This window comes from Stegodyphus dumicola, chromosome 4, assembly GCF_044657685.1.
Source record: "Stegodyphus dumicola isolate Sdum_Otavi_A_Nest chromosome 4, ASM4465768v1".
In the NCBI taxonomy this organism is placed as follows: Eukaryota; Metazoa; Arthropoda; class Arachnida; order Araneae; family Eresidae; genus Stegodyphus; species Stegodyphus dumicola.
The window spans coordinates 3367040-3387443 of NC_140771.1; the positions used below are offsets into that span (position 1 = coordinate 3367040).

The following is a 20404-nucleotide window of genomic DNA, read 5'->3' on the forward strand; positions in this document are numbered from 1 at the left end:
AAGATGTTTTTTATATAATTTTGGCAGCAGAAAAATTGAAAGTGTGATTTTCGGACCAACAATGCTGGGCAACAGAAGACTTCTGTGACCACACTGGCAAGGAATCCTGTAAATAACCCAGGAATTCATATCCAGAATGGGGTCTTTGAGTATGGAACTCGGAATTTTATTGATGGGAAAATATATGACCCAAAAGTTAAATTTCTGTAAAATACGTACAGCCTTATAGCTAATTGATGGAAAGAAGGGAGTGACAACAGAATTTTTATAATCTCCTAAAACAAGAATCTGCCTTTTGGTGTGTTGAGATGAGAACTTTTTAACTGCTTGATTAATAATGTTGGGTGAAAACCCCCTGCAATATCTACTGCTTTTAAATAATTTAGTTCTTCATCAAAATATAGTTTGGAGGAGCAGACTTAAAGAGCATGGAAAACATAGGAATAAAATGAAGCTAACTTTTGTTTAGTCGGATGACATGATTTGAAGTGTGGTGGAAGGCAAAACGATGAAGTTTTACGGTAAACCGTAGTACTCAATTTACAAGTAGTTGGAAATGTGACCAGAATATCGAGTAACTGAAGAGAATTGCAAGTCTCAAGCTCAAAAGTGTGTAGGGTTTATATTTATTTTAACTAACATTTATTTTAAGTTTAAACTATCTTTCCTGTCAAGCCTTACTTTCCCCTGGAACTGCCAATGCCAGAATATGTAAATTTTAGTAGAACGCGCAAGGATTCAAATTATCAGCGGAAGTATTATGATTTAAATAGGAAGGAAACGAGTTCGGTGTGTGATATTCTTACTTCACGAGCGCGGAGGTAGTTAGCGAGAAATTGAAGAACCCCGCGTTTTGGCCTATGTGCTTGGCGGGAAGTAGTGTTAATCGTTAAAGTGAGCTTCAAGTCTGCTGAATTAGCAGCGGTATTGTAAAACGCGGTGAGTTAGTTATTTTAGAGAGCCTCGTAGTTAGAGTCTTGTCTTTAGTTTCTTTTCAGGTTATTATTTAAGACTCTGTATTTTATCCAGTTTTCACAGTCACCTCTTGGTTGCGTGCAAGTTGGAGGCGCGCAACGTTACATTGGCGCCCGAACACTTATCGAACTGAAATGGCCGAAAATTGGATGGAAGCCGCTGGACAACACCAAGAAATGACAACTCAGTTGGAAGGATTTGGATACCTGGTCCAGACTTTGAGAGCGTCAATCAAGCCAAACATCCATTTCGACGGAAAAAATTCGGTGGCGGTATTTCTAGAAGGTCTAGAAAACCACTTTCAGCTCTACCCTGTTCCTGAAAGACAAAAAGTTGCCATCGCCACATCAGCACTAAGAGGACAGGCCGTGCTATGGTGGAAAAATATAGGCAAATTTTTATTAGGGGAATTTGGAAGCCAGGCATATACATTTGAAAATTTCAAAAAATCGTTTGTAAAGGCCTTCCCCATAGTGAAAGATCGCGCACGACTGGAAGCCGAGCTATATAGTTTCTATCAACGGGATATAGCAGAACTGACGGACTTTATTCTACGAAAAATTAAGCTAACGGATATGCTGTATGGGAAGAAACCCGATGCGGAGATTATTGAAATAATATTACCAAGATTGTTACCCGCTGTTCAAGACTACTTTGAAATTAGAAACCCAAGCACATTGCAGGAACTCTTCGAATTGGCGGTGAAGTTTCAAAATCGCAGAATAGCGGAAAAAGCGAGAGGGGAAACATATTCTCAAAGTACCCGAAGGAAATCTTCAAATGAGGAAACCAGAAATGGAAATCGCTCTTATGGGGGAAAGAACTATCAAGCTAACGCATCGAAACTCGAAGGTCAAGGCCCAAAAAGAAAATTTGAAAATAAACATCCACGTACCCAGAAGGCACAGATTGAAAGGAAAGCTTTAAACGACTAGAGGGGCCTGTGAAAGGGAGGGTCCAGACCCCGGAAGTTTTAAAAAAAACCTCAAATAGACATTTAAATACGGTCATCATAAAAAACTCACAGCTACCAATTATACAAGTCCTGATTGGCGATGTACCAGTAGAAGCCCTCATTGATACAGGAGCAGAAGGAAATTTTATGAGTGAAAATTTCTTCAAAAAGAATTTTTATAGGGTACGATTATTTAAAACCAAAAATACGGAAATTATAGCGGCGCAAGGAAAAACATGTCACTGCATCGGGAAATTATCATTAAACTTACAGGTAAAAGAGGAAAGTCTCAAAGTATTAATTTTTGTGGTGAAAGATCTGCAAAACTCTCTTATTTTAGGTATGGAGTTTTTAAGGGCCGCGAGGGCCAAATTAAATTTTCAAGATAGTTCCGTGGTGTTGGAGATGGACCAGAGGGTGGTGGAACCTGTGGAGACACCTCAAGTGGACCTTAGCCATCTGAATGACCATGAAAGGAAAGCAATACAGCAAGTGGTGAGTAATTTTTCTCATTTGTTTTCAGAAAAACCAGGAAACTGCCAAATAGTTACGCACAAGATTCAATTAAATGCCGAAAAACCTTGTAGGACTAAACCTTATCGGTATGACAAACAAAAAGACGTAATCATCGAAGAACATATTCAGGAGATGTTAAAGAATAAAATAATAACGCCCATAAATAGTGAGTACGTGAGTCCAGTCGTACTATGTAGGAAAAAGCACGAATTTCCTCCTTCGGATAAAAGGGCTTGGAGGTTTGCTATTGATTACAGAAAACTAAATAGTATTACCAAATTTCCAGTTTACCCTTTGCCGGTTATAGACGAGATCATTAGACAGATCAAATCGACAAGATGTATGTCTACTTTGGACTTAACGTCTGGCTACTATCAAATAGCTATGAGACCCGAAGATATACATAAAACCGCGTTTATAACAAAATCGGGCACTTATGCATTTTTACGCATGCCTTTTGGGTTGTGTGGGGCCCCATCAACATTCCAGAGGGCTATGGACATTGTTCTAAAGCCTGTCGTAGGAAAATCAACTTTAATTTATCTAGATGATATAATTATAACGAGTAGTACGTTGGAACAACACATTAATGATCTAGAACAAGTTTTTAAATTATTAAAAGAGGCCGGTCTTACAATTAACGCCTCAAAATGCAAGTTTGCAACTAAAGAACTTAAATATCTCGGTTATAAAATTTCGCAAAAGGGTATAGAAACGCAAGATTCAAAAATAAAAGCTATTAAGAATTTCCCACCGCCCAACACCGCCAAGAAACTTTCTTCCTTCCTTGGGTTATGTTCTTACTATCGATCTTTCATAAAAGATTTCGCTAATATTGTTGAACCACTCTTAGTAATCAAAAGAAAAAGGGGTAAATTTACGTGGACAGCGGAAGCTAACACAGCTTTTGAAAGATTAAAAGAAGCGCTTATTAATGCCCCTGTTTTAAAATTCCCGGAGGGGGACGAAAACCTGGAAATTGCAGCAGATGCGTCAGACTATGCGGTGGGTGCGGTTCTTATGCAAAATAACCATCCTCTGGCATTTTTTAGTAAAACATTGAATCAGACACAAAGGAATTATACAGCTACAGAAAGAGAAACATTAGCCGTATTAATGGCTGTACACAAATTTCGAGTTTATTTCGGCAAATCGCCAGTAACAGTCTTTTCAGATCATGCGGCTGTTGGTAGACTTTACTCGGGGAAAAACCTAACGCCCAGGTTAATAAGATGGGCTTTAAAACTCCAAGAATATAATATCACAATAAAATATAAACCGGGTAAGGAAAACAGTGTAGCTGACGCACTTTCTCGTATAAAACTGGACGATGAAGGAAATGAACTTAAATGCGCTGTGTTGACTTCAAAAATTTTAGATTCTAGAGATACGGTTATTACTGAACTGAAAGCTGATCCTGAATTTGGAAATATCTATGCTTATTTGAAAGACCCCGAAAGCTTCGAGCACACAGATATCGATGCGATAAGAAATAGAGCAAAGAACTATGAAATAATAGATAATTTATTATTCTATACGAAAACAACAAACGAAAATCTTGAGTATAAACCAGTCATCCCAGCCTCGCTTCGTTTAAGCATTTTGAAGGAATTACACGAAGCAAAAACAGCGGGCCATTTAGGGGTCAGAAAGACTTTAAAAAGGGTACGCGAGGCGGTATATTTCCCGCAATTATACAAAATAGTAACGGCGTATGTCAGGTCCTGCAATCAATGTCAGTTAATAAATGATATTAATTACAGCCCGGCTGGGTACTTAAATAGCATTCGCGCTACATTTCCGAATGAAATTTTAGGCATAGATCTTCTTGGTCCCTTCCCCCAGAGCGAGTTAAATAAAAATCGTTTTCTTTTAGTAATAGTAGATCATTTTTCAAAATGGACAGAAATTGTTCCACTTAAACGCGCGTCAGCCAAACAGTCGCAGATGCATTCTTACACAGATACATTTTAAAATATGGTGCACCGATAAAAGTCATTAGCGATAACGGAAAACAATTCATTAGTCAAATATTTGAAAACATATGCAATGGACTTGGCATACGCCATATCAAAATGGTTCCGTATAGACCACAAGCTAACATAGCAGAAAGAGTTGATAAAAATATAGTAAAAATAATTCGCAGTTACGTGAGCACACATCACAAGCGCTGGGATGGCTACATAAATGAATTAGCTTATGCTTTAAGAACGGCAAATCATGATTCTACAGGAAAAACTCCAGCAGAATTATTTTTAGGCAGAAAGTTAATTACGCCTTTAGATAAATTATTCTTTGTGCAACAAAGAGAGCAGGAGTTTAAACAAAAAGATGTGCAAAAGCTGATTGATCAGGTGCTTAAAACCTCGGATACGGCAAGAAATAGGCAGAAAATATATTATGACAGAAAATGCCGTGAAGCAAATTTTAAAGTTGGGGATAAAGTATTGAAGCGGAAATTTTCTTTATCAAGTGCCCCAGACAATTTTACGGCAAAGCTAGCTCCAAAGTTTGAAGGCCCCTATGTAATTCAGGAAATCAAAGGAGTAGTATTATATCTTAAGAACGAGAAAGGAGAAACCTGTAAAGCAAGTCCCGACCAGGTGAAAAAATACTATAATCCAAATGATTTTGAAATCCTTAAAAGTTTCTTGCAGATTTTAAAGTTGGGGATAAAGTATTGAAGCGGAAATTTTCTTTATCAAGTGCCCCAGACAATTTTACGGCAAAGCTAGCTCCAAAGTTTGAAGGCCCCTATGTAATTCAGGAAATCAAAGGAGTAGTATTATATCTTAAGAACGAGAAAGGAGAAATCTGTAAAGCAAGTCCCGACCAGGTGAAAAAATACTATAATCCAAATGATTTTGAAATCCTTAAAAGTTTCTTGCAGTCTAAACGAAATAGAAGGTCCAGAGATAACAACAAATATTCCACCACCCAAGAAACAGAGAACTGAAGAGAGACCTAGCACTTCTACAACCCGGACGTCGGTATCAAAAAGAAAAAATAATTTTCAGACTCCAGCATTTAAGAAAAACAAAAATACAGATGCACCGGGTAAAGAAACCGTGGTAAAGAGAAAAACACCACCTACAAAGGATTGCAGGAAAAATTATACATCAAGGAGAACGCGCACACGGCCACAGAGTCAGGTGCCAGCAAGGCCGCCGTTCCGGAAACTGAAACGGCAACAGGAGGCACAAAAATACGAGGAACAGAAGAAATTCAAGAAGGACTCCAGACCGGAGGATGTCAAGACCAGCCATCCCAGGGAAAAACGGAAATGCCAACAACCAGACGATTACTCCGCCAAGAGGCCAGCATGTAGAGGACGCAAAAGAAAAAGTAATGTGGACGACACTCGGAGATCAATAAGGAGAAGATTGACATCCATGAAACCTCTAACTTGGGAACAATATTGCCAAAAACGAATGACGGAGTTTCAAGCATCGAAAACTCAAAGATAAGTTAAAACCTTCTATAATTTTTTTTTTTCTCTTTTGTTCCGAAATGTTATGCATAAGTACGAAGTTCTATGTTTTGACGAAAGTCAACATGTCTCGGTTGAGACTTAGTTTTGTTTTACTTTATTTAGCTAAGGCAAAAGTATCATTTTCTTTAAGTGTAAAAGCTAAAAACAAGCATTTTCTGTTGGTCGAAAGACTAATTCTGTTATGTTAAAGCCAAAATTTGGCTAAAGATAAAAATAACTTCGTATTCTTGTATTAATAAGAATTTTAGTTTCAGTGCCGCCAGCTTGGCGAAGAATGAGTAAAGTAAAAATTTATTTTCTCTTATTCATTTTATGGTAAATTGTAAAAATCATATGTATTAACATTTTGTAAATGTACGTAAATACTTGAATGTTATGTAAAAGTAGAATTTAGTCTAGAAGCATAAAATTGTAGATGCTAAAAGTGAATGCTTAAAAGCAATGAAGTCAAAATTTAAGTATTAAACTGTCAATTTAAGTCATGCTTTAGAGCGAAAGCCTGCATGTTTAAAGATGAATGAGGGGGAAGTTAGAATGAATGTGTTTTGTAGGGTTCTCCACCTACATTTGAATTTTTAAGAATATTGTAGCTGATTGAGTTGTAGAATGTCGAGTAAGGTGTGTCTATTTGGTCGTTGAATTCTAACAAATCATGGTGGTTAGGGGAAATGTTGTAAGACTAAAACACGAATATTCCCGTTTGACACCACACACGGTGGAGAGCCAGGGTAAAGTTAAATTAATGCTTGAAAAATTGAATGAATGTGAAGTAAGCAATAACTAAGAAAAACGAATCGTTTAAAAACAAAAATTTATTGTGTCAAGAAAGTGTAAATTATAATGTATTTAGAAAGATACTGATACTTATTCCTTTGAGATGCTGGAAGGAAAGACCAAGATTGATTGATGAAGTCCAGGAAAAGTTGCTGTAAGAAGAGAGCTTTATAACGATCAACAGAATTTTAGTATACAATTTGTTACATAAGATTTTTTTTGTGTAAACGAGGTTCTCGCCAGTTAGTTCAGAATTAGAGAAACTTACAACAGGTCGTTTGTAGGACCTGCTTCCAAGTTTTCCAAATTCTGGCAGCGGCAAATGTAGGGTTTATATTTATTTTAACTAACATTTATTTTAAGTTTAAACTATCTTTCCTGTCAAGCCTTACTTTCCCCTGGAACTGCCAATGCCAGAATATGTAAATTTTAGTAGAACGCGCAAGGATTCAAATTATCAGCGGAAGTATTATGATTTAAATAGGAAGGAAACGAGTTCGGTGTGTGATATTCTTACTTCACGAGCGCGGAGGTAGTTAGCGAGAAATTGAAGAACCCCGCGTTTCGGCCTATGTGCTTGGCGGGAAGTAGTGTTAATCGTTAAAGTGAGCTTCAAGTCTGCTGAATTAGCAGCGGTATTGTAAAACGCGGTGAGTTAGTTATTTTAGAGAGCCTCGTAGTTAGAGTCTTGTCTTTAGTTTCTTTTCAGGTTATTATTTTTATTTGACCGCCGAGTTGGCGCAGTCTGTGAGCGTGAAGAGCACGCAATTGTAATTTTTACGTTGAATAAAAAGGGACTTAAACCCTTCACAAGACTCTGTATTTTATCCAGTTTTCACAGTCACCTCTTGGTTGCGTGCAAGTTGGAGGCGCGCAACGTTACAAGTGAACTGAATAGCAGGATCAATGGAATCCATTGTTGAAAGAATATTTAAATTATCGTTATTACCTACAAACAGTCCTATGAAAATTATATGTAGAAAACCACTGTTTTACATGTACTACTGCCTATAACTCTCAGAGTCCTTAAAAGAACAAAAAATTCAAAACAAGACATACGTCAAATATTACCTGATTTGATTGTGTGCTTCATAACTTTAAATTTGTGTGTAATGTATTGTAAATATAATCTGTTATATCAGAGAAAAAATATTTTAGGTTGAACATGATGCATCTCAAGCCATGCAGACTTTGCTTAAAATAGATCATGTCAAATCCTGTATGCAAGAAGCTAGCAAAGCTCTTAGGGTAAATTTTTTATATGTTATATTTTTTATCCTGCATGAAGTTTACATATATATATATATACAAAATGATGTTTTTTCCTTAAAATGCCTGTTGCCAGTCTAGAAACCATCCTAGTCTTGCTCATGAAGTGAAAATGGTATTTTTTCCTTAAAATATCTGTTCTCTGTCTAAAAATTATTCTTGTCTTGCATGTATTCATGAATGCCTGCCATGAGCAAACTAGTTCATATTCATCTTAGACCCCATATGCATCTTTATAATACTTTGATAAAAATCTCCATTACATCTGTTAGCTCACTCTTTATTGTTTGTGGAAGAATATTTTATGTTCCTGGTTCATTTCAAATACATACTCATAAAAAATTGATGATAAATTGAATTTCTACTCATCATTGACAAAAATAGGCTTATTGTTATGATTCTCAAGTTCTGATGTTCAGGGAGACCCTTTTTGTTTTGAGCCCAATAATATGTAAAAAAAATTGCATACCTTGATAAATAATTTTTGAAAACACTAGACAAATTATTTCAAAGTTTTAATTGACAAAATATATTATTAAATTTTAAAATTTATTAATAAAATACATAAAGACTTTTTACAAACAGAAGTAACATAATTTCAAATGAAGACTGAGTGTGCCTCGAATCATTGAGAAACGCAAAATCCTACATTGCATTATCTACAAGCATAAAATGTTTGTTGCTTTTTTCTTTCTTTTAGTATAGTTTGTGAACTTGATAACTGCTTTTTCTTTTTGCTAATTTCTGTAGTTCGTGAAAATTTGCTCAATCAATTTCATTTTAAAGTAGAGAATCAGCATTTGAGTGCTGTGTTTTTTGTCAGAAAAAATGTTCAAATTCGATATTGTTATATTCATCTCTCTCCATTTTTATTGCACCATTTCATCGATTTTTTAAAGCATGAATGGTGTGTCATAACTGTCTCCTAGTCTATGCCATCCATGTTTTTGCTGTAATCTATAATACATTTAGGTTTTTAAATGTCCTCTCCAGTGACTGTTATCTGTTCTACCAGAGTTAGAGATTTCTGGGCTATGTATGTTTATTAGCATAAAAAGTACTATTCTGTTATCAGGACTGGATTCAGAAACGTATGTTCGCATGCATGTATGACTTTATGTGTTTATGCATGCATATGCTCACACATGCATACACACATTATGTTTCTGAATCCAGTCCCGATAACAGAAGATTACCACATAAAAATGTCTTTTCTTTTTTCCCTTTGAATACATTGATGTTCATGTTGCCTTCTTGCATTGTATCCAATGCACCCGTTTTTAGATTTCTTTCTGCAAAGATTTGGGTATTTTTTTTTTCTTGTTTTCAATACTGTTCTACAAATATTCGTTTTTATGGAATGCAAATATTCCATAAGGGATGGGGAATTGAAAAGCATCGAAATGTAAATTATACCCTTTTTCAGTAAAGCCGCTGATCAATATTTTCATTACTTTTTCTCCATAAGATCCACAGCTTCTTAACATTTCTTTGTCTTTAACTCAATAAATTAAAAAAGTTCCATACATAACTGGTAACTGATTCGCATATCTTACATATTTTTACTCTGTAATGTGATCTTTTGGATGAAACATACTGACAAAAGTGAAGATGTCTTTTCCAAGCAAAAAGGGCTTCATCTATGCAAATATTTTCCTTGGATAGGTAGTTCTTTTAAATTTATTTTTTAGATTTTGTGAGATTATTCCTAGCATATCCAACTTTTTAACACTCTTGTCTGAGATGAGATGAAAGCAGTGCTGGATTTACGTACAAGCTGCACCAGCTATAGCTTAGGGCCCTCACTTTCTTGGGGCCACCCTCCAAAATTGTACCATATCCCATATGATAAAATTGATTTATATCCCTCATAAAAGGCCCCATATTTCAAATAGCTTAGCATCTCTTCAAATCTAAATCAGGTCCTGAATGAAAGAATTCTTAAATGTTAAGAAACACATCTTCTATATATAACTCTGTTAAAAGACAAAATAGCAAATATCTCATCTCTAGTAAAACACATTTTCAAATTAAACTTCTTGATGAGATCCATCAGTAATATTATAATAAACAATAAATTTAAAAGTTTGGCTGAGCACCATCTAATTGTTAAAATTGTTTATTAAAATTGTTTCAGCTTAAAAAATGTTTTCAGCTTAAAATGCATATATAAGCATCAGCCATCTATTAAGCTCATTCTCCAGCAATGTATGGATGACATGACAAGCTGTGAGACATTTGTAGGGAATGCATGTATGGGACGATTGTCCCAAAACAGTTAAAGGCTTTTTCATACTTTCTGATTATCTGCACCCCCACAGAAAAGTTGCAACTCATTATCAATTAATGCTTCACCAATCTAGTGCACAAAAGGCTAGAGCCTAGAGCTAAATGGTAGCATAATTAGAATTCAATACAAAAGTAATCAGTGAATAAAATTAAAGAGCAAGAAATATTGGTAATAGAACACATAATTTAATTTTGGGGAGAAACCCATCTTAAAAATGGTAGCATGCTAAGAATTCCACACAAAAGTAATCACTCAATGAAATTAAAAAGCAATAAACAGAATAGAAAATGGTAATAGAAAACATCATTATATTTTGCACTGTTGTTTTCCCCATGTAGACAACAATCTGTTTTTTCTTAACAAATTCAGCACTCTTACAATTTTAGCATTACTCGGTGACCAGAATAGATATGTGCCGCATGCATACAATAAACACTTTTTGACAACATTGGGGATTACCATGTAGCTGTTTTGGTAACATACTCCTTTGCCTCATGAATACTTTTTCGCATCTTTTTGGTGGGGGTGCAAATAATAAGAAAGTACAACTTTTTTTGTTAAGCTCTCTGTATACGGTTTGCTGTGATAAAAATGTTTCAGTAAAAGTGTCAGTTTCTAAGGCTATTTAGCAATGAATTTCCCCTTGCAACAAGCAGTTACAGCCAAAAAGAAATCTTAAGGAACAGTTTTTCTTTTATGGTACTATCATCACTTCCTAGCAGTTATTTTGGGGATTTAAAATTTTCTACAAAGAGAAAGTTATTTTTGATACTGCTTTCACTTTCTAATAATTATCTTGACTTTGAATTATTTCCAGAGGGCAAAGACTATAGCCATATTGTCTCTTCTACTTGAATTTGTTATTTCTAAGTAGCTGACATTCTTCTAAATGATACTTCAGAATAACAGAAAAATATTTTGACACAATAAATTCCATAATCAAACCATGCATTATAGTTTATGAGAAAGCATATTTTGCTCAAAATATCAGCTGGTGCAACATAGGATATATATTAGATTTATATATAGCATTGTTCTAAGATAGGTATTTTGACACAAAATCATACTTTTTTGAAATAACACATCATATTGTTGCGTGCGTACGGGTTCGTTTGAATTGAATACACAAGTCTGAAGAAAAAATGAACAAAATTTATTATCACAACAAAAATGCTTAATTCTCCTCAGATATTCGGGCAGTATTACAATATCTCATAGTAGTTATCTTTTAACTACTCAAACGTTCAAGAGAACTTAATTCAAAACAGCTAAAGAAAGCTAATCCGCGAATTCGCGACAGTCAACAAAACCAGTTTTCTAAACAAACTCTTAAAACAACAACAAACTAACTAACTACAACAACAAATTGAGAGGTTTTCATGCCGCTTATATAAGCTTTCTAAATGCGCGAGAACTTTCTGGTATTTTCTCGAAATCAGAAAGAGATATTTATTTATTAAATGTTAAATGCATGTGCTCTTGTATTTTTAATTTTCCGGCTTAGCTTTCCTTTAATATTCATCATGTGCTACAGTGCATGGGGAATAAAACAATTTAATTTATAATTCAACTAATGTTAGCTATTTAAATACCAAATCCGTAACACTGCCCCCTTTCCAAAAACTGCACGTCCCGGGTAGTACAATCCCTGGACAGGAAGCCAAACTTACAACTATGGCATAAATGCAGTAACTAAAACAAATCAAATACAAAATATAAATCAAATACTAAAATCAAATACTAAATACAAGTCAAATGAAATACACATTTAGAAAAAAAAAAAAAAGACCATGGTCTTACACTATTTACAATTATTTACATTACATACTATGGCCATAGTAAGGAGCTAACCTGTCATAATGAACGACTTTAGGTTTAGAGTCCGAAGACTTACGGATCCGAACCACGACGTCATTCAGCCTGTTTAGGACTGTGTGCAGATCATCTCAATGCGTCTGTAATTCAGGCCTGACTCCTTTTCGTCGAATCAGGTTCCACAACCCCACCTTGTCTCCTCTGTTGAATCTATGTCCAGTAGCTCTCGTGCTGTATCTGGTCTTCACTTTCTCCGTCGCCAAGTTGACTCACTTTCATGCGGAACAGTGCATCACTTCAAACCAGGCCTGGACATCTTGTATGTAAACCTCAGGCGATGAAGGTACATCTGTAGGGCGACCAAGGCTTGTAAAGCTGACGAAGGTCTCGACCGAAGAGCATCTGGGATGGAGAATAGCTGGTAGTCTGGTGTTTCTTTCCAACCCTAGTATGATTTCGGCAACTTTCTGAGTTGGATCTTTCAGATAAGGTGTCAGTGTTTTCGGGTGAGGATCCTTTCTGAGAATGGATAATCATGTCATCAGATGCTGAAAGCAGTTTGTTGTTTTTGAAGTCTAAGGAAAAATTTTATTTCCTTAAAAAGTCCAATCCAAGTATGCATGGATCTGTAATATCCACCACATATGCCGTGTGATGGTAGGCGGCACTTCCAAACATGATGTTCATGTTTAACTTCCCAGCTATGTCGATCTTATCACCAGATGCAGTCTGAAGGGTAACACAGGGTGGTGTCCAAACAAGTTTATCTTTAAACTGTTGAGCTAAATCTCTCCGAATGGTGGTAAAATTAGATCCTGTATCAATGATCATATTGCAAGGAACTCCATCGATATGCCTATTGATGGACAGTCTGTTATTGTTGCCATTCACTGTAGAAATCTTGAGCGCTTTAAGATAAGGTTTTCATTATCTGGCAACATCCGTTCCTTGATATGGTCATTAATTTGTTTCCTGCATCGTTGCTGAGAAATGGTCTCAATTTTCGTACTCTGGAGTGTTCTGCAATTCTTTCGTACGTGGCCTTCAACACCACGGTTCCAGCACTTTAGGGCCGGTTTCTTCTCACCAATATTCCGTCTCAACGCATTCACTGGTCTTGTCAAATCATACATTTTATTATCCGTGTCCTGGGGTGTTCTGCAATGTCATCGTATGTTCCCTTCAATACCACATTTCTAAAACCGTACAGTCACTTCGTTCTCTCTCCTACTCTGTATCAAAGCATTAACTTGTCTGGATAAATCATCTAACCGAGACATCAATTGATCCACTGGCTCGTGGACTCTCAGAGCTCTGATTGGGTAGTGATCTCTCTGAGTTGCTTGCTGGGCTGCCTCAAATTTCACAGCGTACAATATAGCGCTTTTTTATATCCTTCACATCCGCCATTCGTAGAGCCTTCTGTATTTTGGGATCCTGGATGCCATCGATAAAGTACTGCAGGGACAGGATTTCCCTCGTTTCTCTCGGGCGCTCCGTAAAGATGAGGTGGGACAGCCTTTCAACATACGTGGCGAGTTCCTGGAGTGATTCAGCAGGCTTCTGTTGATGGGATTTTAATTGAAGCCTGCTGTAGTCTTTTAAACATTTCTCGCCAAAGCGCAGCTCCAATGCACCGGATAGAGCTTCGAAGTCAAGTCTGTGGTTTTCTGGAAGCATTTGCAGGATATCTGCTGCATCTGCTTTCAGAGAAGTGGCGAGATGACAGGCCTTAGTTTCGGAATCTCATCCATTCACATCTGCAACAATAGAAAATTGTGTCTTATACACTTGCCCAGGAGGTCTTCCCATCATATGTAGATAGTTTCAGAGAGGGATGAGCAGGCATTGGTAAAAATTTAAAACCATCCGAATTGCTCTCTGCTGTCGCTACAAATTTCTTTAAAGTATCCACTTCTTTGGCAACCGCAGAAACCCGGTCATCAATTTGTTGTTCGATTTGTTTTTGAACGGAACAAACTCTTCCTTCTATTTCTTCTTTGACAGAAGAAACTTTTTCCTCAATTTGTCCCACTTTATTTTCAACCACATCTATTCTGAATTCCATAGCATCGAATTTGGTTTCTATTATGCAGGCAATTTCTCTTTTCGTTTTGTATTGACTTTCTTCAATCTTTACGTATACAGCTTTTATTTCTTCTTTAACAGATTCCTTAACAACTTTTATTTTGACTTTAAAAGTTAATTGAACAGCTTGAATAGCCTTCATCTCTTCCTTAACGGATTTTGACCAGCATCCATTTTCTCTTTAACGGCTTCCTGTGCCGCTTTAATCTCTTCTTTAAAGGATGCTTGGCTAGCTTCAATCTTTTCTTAGAACACAGCAAAAGCACTGATGAGCTGCCTGAATTGTGCTTCCATCGCTCTTGTTATTGGCATTCAAATCCCACTTCTGACACCAAAAATTGTTGCGTGTGTACGAGTTCGTTAGAATTGAATGCACAAGTCTGAAGAAAAAATGAACAAAATTTATTAGCACAACAAAAATGCTTAATTCTCCTCAGATATTCGTGCAGTATTAAAATATCTCACAGTAGTTATCTTTTAACTACTCAAACGTTCAAGAGAACTTAATTCAAAACAGCTAAAGAAAACTAATCCGCGAATTCGTGACAGTCAACAAGAGCAGTTTTCTAAACAAACTCTTAAAACAACAACAAACTAACTACAACAACGAATTGAGAGGTTTTCATGCAGCTTATATAAGCTTTTTAAATGTGCGAGAACTTTCTGGTATTTTCTCGAAATCAAAAAGAGATATTTATTTATTAAATGTTAAATGCATGTGCTCTTGTATTTTTAATTTTCTGGCTTACCTTTCCATTAATATTTATCACGTGCTACACTGCACAGGGAATAAAACAATTTAATTTATAATTCAACTAACATTAGCTATTTAAATACCAAATCCGTAACAATATGGCATTATTCAAGTGCATATTGATCAAATCTACTGTTATCAGGACCAGATTCAGAAATGCATGTATGGAATATGTATGTAGGATGTGTTCATGTATGCATTTGTATATGTAACCTTTCACAAAAAAATGGGACAGTTCTAGATGTCCCAGTCATGGAAAGCATGGCTTATATATATTAGGTTTATATATATATATATTAGATTTATGTATAGTGTTTTCTAACATAGGTATTTTGACACAAAATATGACTTCTTCTGAAAATAACATATCAATTTATTTCTATATTTTGATTCTACGACTCAAATTATACCTATTTTATAATTTTTGGCAAGGAATGTGTTTTAAAAATTATCTTGCCGCACTTTTTTAATTCACTTGCCGAACTATATTCTTCTTTAAAAATTTATAGCAGCCTATTTTCCTTTCCTTTTTTTCTTTGCACATGAGCAGAAAAAAAGTCATTGTTCATACTTTCAAATGATTTTAACAAAGTGTGTAAACCATATTTGGCATTATTATCACTTATAACAAATATGCCAAATTTCAAAACATACCAATATGTAAATTCAAATTTATCTTAGGAAATTTTGAATAAAAGAATGTAATTTTTTGCAGGTATGCTTAGAAATGCATCTACTTTAAGATGATGGTAAAAGTTTTGTAGATTATAGTTCAAAATTTTTCACAAAAATTTATAAAAATTGTTTGAAAATACAAATCTTAAAAATAAATCATAAAAAAAATGGGCAAATTTTATTTTGAATGAAACTAAATTTCAAAATGTGAAAGTAAGAATGAAATAAGTTTAATTAAAAAAAAAAGAGAGATTATAGATACATACCAAATTCAGTTAACATGGAGGAGCTAAAATTTTAAAAGCTAATTTTTTTTAAAAACTGCTCGTGCAATTTTTACAAAACTTGGCAGTTTGGCATAATTTAAGGTGTAAAATAGAAATGTATAAAAAAAATTATATGTTATTTCAGAAAAAGTCCAATTTTGTGTCAAAATACCTAAGTTAGAAATCTATATGTGTGTCCTAAGTCTCACTTTCGAGACATGAAAAATGTAAGTTAAATTTTGACAATCGGTCCAGTAGAACAGTAGATATAGAACTGTTCCATTTTTGTTTGTGCAAGGTGTACATGCAAATGTATGTATGTGTATACATATAATATATGGATATACATCCAATTCATACATGCATACATACATACATGTCTGAATCTGTGCTTCATAACAGAAGAGTACCAAATCCAGTTGGATAATGATAATTAAATTTGCTTTTAGCTCAGTCCATGAGAAAATAAATCAGACTGATCATTTGCCTCATAGAATGTCAATATTTTATGTGAAAATCATTTTGGATAACAATACATTTTAGATGTAGGAATAGTTCTGCAGAAAACAAATCATTTTAATCACTTTCAAACAAAAACTATTTTTAATTTTTATTATTTTTTGTAACTGATTCATTACAAGGGATTATTAAGTGAGAAGCAATTTTATAATTTAATATTCAGTAAAAAGTGTTTCCTAATCTTCTAGGAAGCAGACAATTGGACAACTTTATCTGCTGATGTTGAAGAGATTTTTGATAGTGGGGACATAATTGCTGTAAATAAACTTCATTTTTATTTTGAAATTACGTTTTTTTCAGTATTAGAATATTTATAATGTGCTGTATTTTATTTTACATATATAATGATTTATTTATTTCAGATCGCAATGAAGCTAGTTGGAATGCAAAATAGCTTGGTAAGATAATGAAACATTTGTTGTGGTTATATATATTCATTGTGTGTATAATTGCTGTGCACAAATTTAATTAGTTTAAGAATTTAGTCATTATAAAAAAATTTAGGTTTAAATTGTGTTTCTTTGGGTTGGGGGGCATGTTATAAACAATTTGCAGACTTTTTTAGGGCTTGAACACTTTGAAAGCAGTTTAGTTATGTGTAATAATTACAGCTTTAATTGTGTAAGCTTAATAAAACAGACTGTTTAAAAAAAGAAATGAAGAGAAATTATTCTTGGCATTGTCCTAGAAAGAATCACATCTGTTAATGCTGTTGCTTATTATTTTCATATTTGTATCATTTTTGTAATTTGTTTGAAATGTAGACTATAAAATCCTAAGCTGGTACTTCAGAAATTCCTACAACTTGAAAATATTGATTTTTTAATCATTATTTAGAGCTTTATTATTTCATAGCTTTTCATAAATAGTTGTATGTATATTACTTCTATTAGTTAGGTTAGTATAATTACTAACTTTACTCTTTGTTTTTATGAATGTATGCTAACTGAGATGGCTGCCCAGATAGTAGAGTGGTTAGTGACACTGACTGCTGCACTAAAAGGCCTGGGTTCAAATCCCGGAGAAGGTATGGCTGTTTGTAAACATGTAGTGTCTGTGCAGTAAAGGGCTCTCAAAATACACAGTAAGCTGAAATCCTCTTAAGAGGTTGTTGGTTGGGGAAGAGAGATGAGAGATCCTTAGACTCCCACCCCTGGGATGTTCTCCCTCGAAATTTCAAAAACTGATGTGAAAGCTTATCAGTTATCAGTTAGTTAAGTATAGTATGTATAGTTCGACTGCCTCATCCGTGACCATGAGCACAAAAACGCATGCTTGGAAGTATGGAGACTTTTATTCCCTCGAGTATATAAATTCTGTCTTTCCAGAGGTCTTCACGTGACCTTTCACATCGGAACAAGTAATAATGCCCCTTTTGGATGAGTCTATGTGTTTTGGCAGAATGCCAGCCAAGGTTGTGTTTGAGACGGTCGAACTATACAGCAATCTCTGAATCTTCTGTGCTATTACAAAGATGCTTCTAGCTGTACCTGTCCTGTAAGATGGTACAGTTAACAATAGCTACAAGTAACATAGCCAACAATATAACAGATTGGAGGGTCACAGACGACGAGAGTTGCTCTGATCATAAATATATCCACTTTGCAATTAATACCGATACAAGCATCACTATCCTTAAGCGCTACAAGATCCCAGGCAATAAACTGCGTGCATTAACAAAGGCTTTCTCGGATACCCTACAGAGTGAAGAAGAAGTAATAGACCAAATAAACAGCCCAGAGGAATTAGACACTTATACAGATCATCTCCTCAATACATTGCGATGTATTTGCGACAAGCTCCTGAAGACTCGCACTGCTAAACGCATACAAGGCATATGCTGGTGGACTAAGGAACTACGCCAATTACGGCAAAAGTGCAGAGCCCTAAGACGGCGTCTCCGAGGTGTAATGGACGAAGCCACGAAAATGGCATTGCTGACCACATTCCGCAGGGAAAGAGCACATTATAAAAAATGCATACTACTAGCCAAAGTCAAAAGCTGGCGGAAATTTTGCACAGCTAATACCAACGTCTATGGAATCCTGCATAAACTAGCTACAAATAAACTTTACAAGCCTGACCAGCTTTATGCCCAATCAGCCAATAACTCAGACAACACCAATCTTGCAGAAACCACAGCATCTGCTATCCTTAATGCAATCTTCCTAGCAGATAACCCGGATGATGACTCAACAGAACAACAGAAGATACGGGACAACCATTCCATTCCTAACACACCAGACGACATACTCTTTGACTTAGCTGAAATACAGCAAATCTTCCGTTTTCTTCTCATAAAAAAGGCTCCGGGGCCAGACGGTCTAGACTATACAATAATAAAGGTGGCTTACACATCCCGCCCTACCTTCTTCGAGAAATATTTCGGCAAGCTCTTAAAATACCAGATCTTCCCTACTGCTTTCAAAAAAGGAGAAGTGGTCCTGTTCCTGAAGAAGCAGAGATCCCCAGATGACCCAAGCTTGTTTCGGCCAATTTGCCTACTTTCGTCTCTGGGAAAAATTTATGAAAAATTACTGGTAAACAGACTTAAATTCCATCTCCAGCAGACCAACTTCCTCAGCCCACGGCAATGTGGGTTCCGAACTGGCTTGTCAACCACGCATGCCCTGAGTCATCTTAAAGATAGCATAGAACAAAATAGAGGCAGAAATCTTCACACGGCATTCATATCCCTGGACCTGCAAAGCGCCTTTGACACCCTCTGGTGGCCTGCTATAAAGCAAGCACTTAGAGAGGCACAATGTCCCAAAAACATCTTTAACATTATCACGGACTATCTACATGCACGTAGCCTCATAGTAGCCAACAACAGTGGCCTCACTATCAAGCGGCAGGAAAGAGGGTGTCCACAAGGCTCTTGCGCCGGTCCGTTGCTCTGGATAATCACCTTTAACTCCATACTACAACATGAATGGCCTTTGCACACAGATATCATAGCATACGCCGACGATGTAGCTCTTCTGGTGTCTGGCCGCACAAGAGATGAACTGGAACGGAATGCCACAGAAACCTGCTCGATATTCACGGACCTATGCAATAAACTTAAGTTAATCATCTCTCGACAAAAGTCCGCAGCCATCGTAATTCCACGTCCTGGCACAAATCCCACAAGACGTCCATGTATAAAGCTACTGGGCAAGAACTTAAAAATAACGAAGACGATTAAATATCTAGGAGTCACTTGGGATCAAAGACTCACCTGGTTACCGCACCTCCAAGAAATACGTACAAAAACATCGACCATCGCAAGGAAAGCCAGGCAATTTCAAGGGAGAAATTGGGGACAAAACCCCCATATCAGGAAACTATTATATCTGACAGTGGCAGAGAGAATAATTCTCTACGCAGCAGTCATATGGGCACAACCAATGAGCAGCCGAAAGACCAAGCTACTGACCACAATTAAACGGCCGTTTGCATTAAACATCTGCGGAGGTTATCGCACAACAGCGTCCAGCGCCGCCACGATACTTGCAGGCCTGCTGCCATTACACATAAAGGCAGAGGCAGAGGCTACCTATGTACGAATCACCCATCACAGACAAGAAGCCACATATGCAGGAATTATGTTCAGAACAACAGACTATGAACTCCCTGGCAGTGTGCAACACATCCACCCTGCCATCAAAGGTAGAGGGATCCATGTCAAAATCCAACATCAGCAATCGCACTCCAGACAACACACTTCCTCTGCGATTACACAACTGTTCACTGATGGATCAAAACATGATCAGGGAGTGGGCTGCGCGTTTGCTCACTACGAACATGGCACACTAGTAAAGGAATGGAAAGGACATCTCACTAACAGCAATAGTATCTTCCAAGCAGAGGCACTAGCAATATTTAATGCGCTACGATATGCCCTCAACCTTTCCCTTACCAATGTGACTTTTTACACGGACAGCATGTCAGTGCTACACGCACTCAGGGATCATCACCACACTTCACCCATCATCATAGATATACAGCAACTTTTACGCAATAATCATCA

At 36.2% G+C, this 20404-nt stretch overlaps 1 protein-coding gene across 6 annotated transcripts in view; it reads left to right on the forward strand.

Moving 5' to 3' along the window:
• Cog7 (conserved oligomeric Golgi complex subunit 7) overlaps window positions 1-20404 on the forward strand; it is an 82270-nt gene that overhangs the window by 17337 nt on the left and 44529 nt on the right. For 5 of the 6 annotated variants that reach the window (XR_015040570.1, XM_035355376.2, XM_085814478.1 and 2 more), the window contains 3 exons: window positions 7872-7961; window positions 16578-16646; window positions 16752-16787. The exons of the other annotated variant lie outside the window; for it this stretch is intronic. Coding sequence is in view for 4 of the 5 variants with exons in the window: in XM_035355376.2 (XP_035211267.2) it covers window positions 7872-7961; window positions 16578-16646; window positions 16752-16787 (195 nt within the window). In the remaining variant the exon portion in view is untranslated. The remainder of the gene's footprint in view (window positions 1-7871; window positions 7962-16577; window positions 16647-16751; window positions 16788-20404) is intronic. 6 annotated transcript variants of the gene reach the window in all.